This window comes from Rhincodon typus, unplaced genomic scaffold (genome assembly GCF_021869965.1).
Source record: "Rhincodon typus isolate 14 unplaced genomic scaffold, sRhiTyp1.1 hic_rhity00007418, whole genome shotgun sequence".
Taxonomy (NCBI): Eukaryota; Metazoa; Chordata; class Chondrichthyes; order Orectolobiformes; family Rhincodontidae; genus Rhincodon; species Rhincodon typus.
Window position 1 is genome coordinate 707 of NW_025973056.1, and position 8,601 is coordinate 9,307.

An 8,601-nucleotide genomic window follows, 5' to 3' on the forward strand; every position below is an offset into this window, starting at 1 on the left:
CTATTCAACTCCTCGTTGATCATTATCAACTCCTTTGTCTATCTAACTGCTCTTCGGGCTCTATCATTTACTCCCTCCCCAGTCCCCCTCCCTATTTTCTGCATATAAACAGATGATTTCCCAGCTACCATCAGTTCTGAGGAAGGGTCACTGGACCCAAAATATTAATGCTTGGCTATGTTTTGTATTTTTCACATTGTTAATATAAAACACTCTAGAATGCAATTTCCTATGGCATATCAAACACCAGTAGAAAACGATTATGAAAGAGAGAACTCCAGGATTGTATTCAAGTCTACTCCTTTGAGATAGGTTTTTGTAACTTTTAGCTTTTCTTCAGAATTCTACTTTCCAAGAGTGCTATCTTGAAAATAGTTTGCAGCCCACTTCTTGGGCCAGGATTGGCATACTGAAAGCCTCAATAATGGGAAAGAAAAGAAACTAACTTACATGAGGTCCTTGATCTCTGTTCCAGTGCGTTAGTTGAGTCCAGTTGAGATCGAGAATCAGATTTGTCATGTGCTCTCCCAGACCAGAGATGTACTTTGAAGCCAGGGAGGTGGAGATCTGCAGAAACTGATCAGCATAAAACAATGGCCCTACTGTTGTGTTCAGGCTGTTAAAAAATGCAGAATAAAATTACTGAAAAGTGGTGAAAAACAGAATATAACTCATGAGTATGTTATACGGAATTGTTTTTATACAAAGTTTCATGTGTCTATGTGTTACAATTATTAAGCACATATATAATGATGGAAACAACTGGGGTCTCTAGACTGGTTTACCTCAGTTTAAACTGCTAAAGTATTACATTTTTGCACATCTCCGTTAATGGTTTCTGATTATGTTGTAAATATAGACAGATGATCTCAGGTTAAACTTACACCTCAAGGGCTCTTAAGAATTTTTTAAAAAACATGCATTTTCTTGATTTTTTTTACACTACACACAATCCCCTTTTTAACACTTTATACTTGTGCTTGTGTGTTTGATGTGGCTTTCACTCGTTAGCTTGAGGTTAGTAAGCCATTTTGAAAAAATGTTATTTCACCCAAGAAAACCTTGTAATTGGTTCCTTCAACTTTGAACCAGAAAACTGCATTTTAAATAAAGTGTGACATAACTGTGTACTAAAAGTTAAAAATCTTTGTTGCATGTGACCAAAGATGTTAAAGAGGAGAGCGGATTCACACATCTTCCTTTGTCATAACTTAATGAAATCATAGCATAATACCCTTATATCACTTATCTGCAACATTGTAAAGAGTGAGTAAATACTCTTTGATCGTTATTATTACGATCTTACTCCCACATTTCATCATCCTGCAGTAATCAACAGATTAGTTGCAAAACTAAACAGATCATGTCAGATAAATGCAGTACAGTAAACTTACAAATGAAAATGACCATGCTCAAAATATACTTAAATGTCAGCCTGAATTTTGCTTTGATAATGAAGAAACTACCAGTATTCCACTGAACGGACACAGAAATCAAGAGGTTGGTGCTAATGAGTATATTCCTGTGTAAAGCATACCATTGAAAATTGAACAGTCTGTTAGTTCACCTGCAGTCATGACTTGTTGAGAACTTCCACTCTAATGCTTATAGTCTTTGTCTACAAGTGCTGGGAAAAGCTACATCTTGTTGAGGGATGCATAGAGGAGTTTTACAACAGTATATGAACTACAGAATAACTGCCTGACACCCTTACCAGCTTTGAAAAGTTAATTCATATTTGCAGATTGTCAAGTTTCACACAATAATTAAGAATTACACACTTTTTTTTTTAAATTTTCTTCAAAGTCTGTTAATACTTGGGCCTCCCGAGCTTGCTCCACCATTCAATAAGATCATGGCCAATCTAATTCCCACCTACCTTTCACTCTCTTGTTTATTAAGAATCTATCTCTGCCTTAAAAATATTCAAGGACTTTGCTTCTGCTTATTATTTTAGCTTCTACCTAAATGCAGTTATTCAATTCACTATCTGAACATTTCAATAAAAAGAAAATGAAGGGTTTTAATTGCTTTTAATTTCCTGGCTGCTATGTGAATACTTCAGTTTTATTCACTAGCCACTGCTTACTGACATCACTGCTGCTGCATGTCAAATGATCCCTTTGATTTAAAACGCACAGGACAAGGGGCATTTCCACCACAGAACTCTCAAGACTTGTGTGGGCAATTTCCTTCAAGTTCTGTGCTGAGGACCTTCTCTCATGAGAAATTCAAGCTGTCAAGTCTTGCTTAAAAGTAAACTTTTTTACTATATATCTACCGTCTTCCCTCATCAACTTAAAACTCTAATGCTTTCTTTCTGCCAAAGTAATTAGCTTATCAAGTTTAAATTGATTTTGAAAATCTGATTATCTTACAGAATATTAGTTCAAACTACATTTATTGACAAGGCACACTGGTATTTTGAGATGCAGAATGTGGCCAACAGCAGGAATTTGATTATCACACTGGATGAGGTTACCATGAAGGATCCTCGTTCTCAACTTCTCCCTTCACCTGTGGCGTGATGACCCTCAGGTTAAACCACCTCCAGTCATGTTTCTTTAATGAGAAAAAAGTCCTATGACACTGCGGCGACTTCATCTTTCATTTACAAGGCTTTCATCTATAATCCAAATTGCCATTGTTGATGTTCTCTGTAGCTCCTCCTAACTGATTTTTTTTAAAATTGCAGTTGGGGGAACAATGGATCATAAAGAAATCCAATTTCCTAACATTTGCAATACCAATATCATCAGCAGTCTCTCAGAGAAGCAATGATCTTTTGTTGGCTATTAAAACATTGTTTACAATGATGGAGATAGATGTATTGCTTTGACGTATCACAACTTAAAAAACAGTATGACAACACAAAGTCATCACCAACTACAATGCAAGTCCTAAGTGAAAATAGAATCATTGGAGAATTATTACAAGTACAATAGATACAACAGAATCGTTATTATGCTACTGAACTAATGATCCAGTGTTGGACTGATAATCCAGAGAAAGTGAGCATTAACTTCACGATAGCAAGTTTCAGAATTGGAATTCAGTTTGAATGAATAAATCTGGAACAAACAACATGTATGTCTGCTGCTGTAGGATTGCCATGTAGAGCAAACTGGCTCACTAACACCTTTAGAAAATGCAATCTGCTCTCCTTACCACTGTTCTCTGATGTGCCAAGCAAGTGATCCAACTAATTTGATTAAATTCACATGATATCAAAGAAATCATCAATCACATTAAGGGCTATGGAACTCAAAATGCTAACTACAATATCAAAGGCATGTAAAGTAGCTCTGCTCCTGGACAAATTGTTCCAATGCAATTACAACACTATTATATACTGCCCATATATCACTCTACTTATAATTGTCTGAGCAATAGAAGAACTCATCGATAATGCTAGGAACACTTACCATTAACCTGCTGCCCAATGCTTCTGGTCTGTCCAAACCTTTTATACTTTTTGAATGAAGCATAAATTTCACAAATGAGGCTTCTATAGAAATAAATAGAAGTGCTAATCACACTTACAGAACCAGACCATTTGATTTCCTCTGTACAATGATGCCAAAGGGTCTGGATGAAAATCTAACAGTGTAGAGTTGTGTTGAAGCTTTCTCAGTGATGTTAGGAACATCAATAGGAACCTCATACCGTTTACTTCTTGGATCCTTAAGCTGCAAGCCAAAAACATAAGGTTTATTGAAGACAGACAGTAACTCCCAAATATATTTACTTTAAGTATAACTGGTGTTATTACTGATCCTGTATTCCTTTGTTACCAATTGATCAGGCTGTTTTAACCAACTATGTAAAATTTTACAATTCAGTCAGTCAGTCTTGGAAAATATGACAGTTGCTGATCAGTTTTATTGTTAATGTCAAATTTTAAAAAAACTTTAAGCTTTCTATTCCAACTCTAATGATTAGAAAATGTGCAACCATTTACAGGGAACAGCCTTCATTTATAATAACACTTCAAAATAAAGCATCTGAAAGTAATTCACAGGAACATTATAAAATCAAGTAGAACATGGATCCAGAAAACAAAATTGTATCTAAATATATTTTTATTTACAGGTTGCACATTCTCCTTGTGTCTGTGTGAGTCCCCTCTGGGTGCTCCGGTTTCCACCTACAGTCCAAAGATGGCAGGTTAGGTGGATTGGTTGTGCTAAATTGCCCAATGTCCAGGGATGTGTAGATTAAGTGGATTAGCCATGCGAAATGCAGGGTTCTAGGGTAGGGGGTGGGTCTCGGTGGGATGCTCTCCAGGGGATAGGTATGGACTTGACTGACTGACTGAACGGTCTGCTTCAATAGTGTTGGGATTCTATGAAAATCAAGACTTTGTTTGGCCAAGAGCAATGTTGGTCAATGAGTACAGACATGGGTGATAAGAAATGGAACTTGGTACAATTTAAGAGGCTAACACTGGAGTTTTGGTAAACCTTAAGTTTTGAGGGTAGGAAGTGGGAGATCAGACATTTGAATGCACTCGTCAAGTCTAGAAGAAACAAATGCATGAATAAAGGTTGCAGAAAATGATGTGGGAAAGGCGCAAAAATATGTGAAAATAGGCAGTCTTCGTGATGGCACAAAAATAAGATTGGAGCTCATTTAAGTGTCAACTGCACAACAAAATTCAAGCAAACTGGCTTAATTTTAGACGATTGCCAAGGAGAGGGATGAAGTCAGTAGTTATGAAATTGTTTGGATGAGGGACCTAAAATAATGCTTTCAGTCTTCCCAACGTTTGATTGAAGGAAATGCCTGTTTATCCAGTACTGGATACCAGAGGAGTTCAGAGATCTCAGTGATGTAAAGTCAGGTGTTAAGGTACATCAGAAAAGTATTGGATGTCCTTTCAGATTTCACAAAGGGTCAACATGTAGACACAAAAGATGAGGTGGAGGAGGGGGGGGTTCAAGGACAGCTTCAAAGAGAACACAAGAGGTAATAATGCAGAACAAGGAAGATAAGTCATTGCAAGTGACTTGCTGCTTCCAAAAAAAATAAAACCAGGTGACAGTAGCCCTACTCAGCTGGATAACTTTGCAGAGGTGCTGCAAGAAGATGATATAGTCAACTGTGTCAAGACTGCAGACAAGTTGAGTTGGAAAAGGGGGAGAAAATTTATCAGCACAATTAATCCATCGTCTTTCTATCAATGACATAGAATTTTTACAGATACTTCTGAAAATTGAAGTCAAAGTTTCAGCTTCTATTAAACAAAAAGTAATAAGAATTATCCATTAATCCACATTCATCAGTTTTGACAAATAACAACGTTTGTAAAAGGGCAAACATAGGCCAAAAAAAGGGATAAGTTTATAATTTATTTTAAAAACGTAGTTGCTGATAAAATGTGCTCTTTTTGGGTGGATGATGCCTGGTCAATTTTAACCTTAGGCTCTCCAAGTATAGCTGTGGAAAGAAACTACCAGAAACATGGGCGATTCACAAGTTTGCAAGTATCGCAAGCTATTATAACTGGGGATGACACCTAATAAACAGAAATGCTGAAATTTGTTCCAAGTTCAAACAAAATTTAAACCTATTTTATTTGTATTACTTTAATATACTTTAGCTGTGAAGATCAAATATTTTCAATACCACTTTCAATATTAATTGGAAATTTACTGAGATTAATAATGGCTATACCAGCACTTATCACATTGACAGTTTGGAGCCTGCTTTATGATCCCAAAATTAGCTTTTCAATTACCATTACTTACAGTAAAATGAAGTCTGCCAGATGTCTCATACATCACATTCAATTGAAGCGTCATTATGTCATTCGGAAACAATGTCTTCTTGCTGCGACTCAGTGAGGCTGTGTAGCCAGTACTGGTTGGGGAAAGGTAATCTATGTGGTAAGAAGGATAATTTGATGGCAAGAAACAGTGTGGGGAACCAGCATTGGCTGCTGGATTCCAACAGCAGCCACGAGCCTGACATTTCATCATGTCAACCACTTCATTGAAAGCACAATCGAACCTACTATTCAGATCAATATCACACTGAGAGTCACTGCGATGACTGATATTCAATGATAGATTGTTCAGTATTTCTGAAGTCTTTGTTCTGTTTTTATCATGTGGATATTGCCACAATAAATCTAATTTAGACATTCCCATGTTAACACGCTTAAAAATCACTGGAGACTCCAGAGTATAATAACTGTGATACGTAATTACAACAACTAAAATGACACCAAGAAAGATTGTTCCATTTTTAATAACATTAATTGCAAGCATTCTTGGTTTAGTCACAGTTGGAAACTCGGCTAGCTCCTTTCTTTTGCTTCCTGGAGGGAGAGCACATTTTTCTGCTTCATAATGTTGTGGGAACATGATGACGAGGCAGTTGATCTTGAAGTTGTGGTTCACTTTGTCTACCTAAAGAATAGAGTTGACACGTTTGAAATAAAAAGTTAGTGATCAAAACAGGGAACAATGTTTTCTAGTCTTACATCATAATATTAACAAACAAGGTACTTCACAATGGAATGGGATGTTCACAGAATGAAGTTGCTGATTTTGTTAGGTCATTTATATCTTTGGAGATCAGAAGCTAAATTAAGTAGAGGGCAAAGTTGTCTAGGGGTGCAGAAACAAAGAGCTAAACTTAGCAAAGCAAGTTGTTAAGCCTAAATTTCTAGAGTTCATTCCTAGGGAAATAAAATATGAAGTTTATGCAGTGCTGTTAAGTTTATATTGAACTTAAGTTAGCCTACACTTTGGAGAACAGAGCTGCACATAATGGTCCCAAGTATTAGAAAGATTATTGAAGTACAAGAGAATTTGCACAAAAGATATACAAGGATGTTATCAAAATTAAGATGATGCAGTGATCAGGAAAAATGCAAGCTGCAGCTTGTTTCTCTGCAGAATCTCCAAATTTAAGGATGTGAAAAGCTACTATCACTTGTGGGCCCGACCTAAACAACAGGGCATAAATACAAGCTAACAACTAATCAAATAAATTTCAGAAAAATACCAAAGAGTGAGTATAATGCATAACTCACTATCACCTAAAGTGGATTAACAGGAAGCTTGCTCTCTACATGAACAGAAACAGAGATATGGGGAAGCCTAAGAAAATGAAACTCGAGTGAGAGAGCTAGAGTTCCATACTGTAAGAGTACAGAACAGATGAGCCAAATGGCCTCCTTCTGTGGTGTGAACTTTATGCAAGTGTGGTCAACTTTCTTCAGATGATTAACTGTATACAATTACTGCAACATTTTGAACAGATCACTAACTTCATATTAAAATTTATGGAATCCACAACTCCACTTTAGCCATCTAATTACCATTTCCTAAATCAGTTTCATTAATGTCAGCTTTGTTGCATACTTGCTTCTGAATTAAAAGATCTGGCTTCAGTTTAGCGATAGTAGGAACTGCAGATGCTGGAGAATCCGAGACAACAAGGTGCAGGGCTGGATGAACACAGCAGCTGCTCCTATGATGCTGCTTGACCTGCTGTGTTCATCCAGCCCTGCACCTTGTTGTCTTGGCTTCAGTTTAGCCCTGATCTGACCATATAATCCAGGTTGATACCTCAGTGAAGAATTGCAGGAATGCTGCATTGTTAGGGTGGCTCAGTGGTTAGCACTGCTGCCACACAGGTCCAGCAACCCGGGTTTGATTCCACCCTCGGGTGACTGTCTGTGTGGAGTTTGTACATTCTCCCTGTGTCTGCGTGGGTATGCTCTGGTTTCCTTCCACAGTCCAAAGATGTGCAAGCTGGGTGGGTTGGCTATGCTAAATTGCCCATAGTGTTCAGGGATGTGTAGATTAGGTGGGATGCTCTCAGGTTTGGTGTGGACTTGTTGGGCTGAAGGGTCTGTTTCCACACTATGATAAGTTTAGACAGTATATTTTGTTTAGATGTTAAATTAAAAGGTAATCTCCACTTGGTCAAATACCATGTTAAAGATCCCATAGTACTAATGAAGAAAGATTAAGTAGATTCCCTGGGATTATCAACATTTATTTGCCAACAAATACCGTAAGAGAAAAACTTATTCTGTTGTTTACCGATTGTGTGTTTGTGCATTAGCCACCTATTGATAACACAGAAAAGTGAGCTAGGCTATTCTGACAAAGGAAACAAAAAAAAACTTAGACTTGTGTAGCATTAATTTGAAACATTGTTTTGATACACTTGTATTTACTATCATCATCCTTACATCCTGATCACTCTGGGCAGTGTAGCCTGCAGAGGTCTTTCTGCTCCAAAATCAAGTCAAATAACATTCTTAACGTTAACTCAAGGCTCACGCAATAAAATACCCATTTGGTGATGTACTGCCATTTTTAAGCATGCCCCAGCTACAGGTTACACAATTACTTTAAAGACCTATACTGAAAAGATGCAGTTAGCAAGTATGTTACCCCATTTACACAGAATGTCAACAACGGACCTCTTCTAATGACAGATCCAAAACACCAAATGTCTTTAACATTAAAATCTAACAACATGAAACGAGAGGTGAGAGTGCTTACTCTCCTAAAACTAAATGTTGAGACAGTTGTTGGTAAATGGGAAGAAGGCTGTGGTGAAAGGCGGTGCTGACAG

General features: G+C 37.2%; 1 protein-coding gene across 1 annotated transcript; it reads right to left on the reverse strand.

Moving 5' to 3' along the window:
* Window positions 1-450: 450 nt before the first annotated feature.
* Window positions 451-8,595, reverse strand: LOC109931212 (lysosomal alpha-glucosidase-like; the record flags this gene model as incomplete). Its single annotated transcript, XM_048594251.1, has 4 exons — window positions 8,447-8,595; window positions 5,751-6,413; window positions 3,544-3,689; window positions 451-616 (listed from the first exon to the last, which is right to left on the reverse strand). Coding segments are annotated over exons 1-4 (1,017 nt in total), but the record flags the coding sequence as incomplete, so codon positions are not given.
* Between the last annotated feature and the right edge of the window lie 6 nt (window positions 8,596-8,601).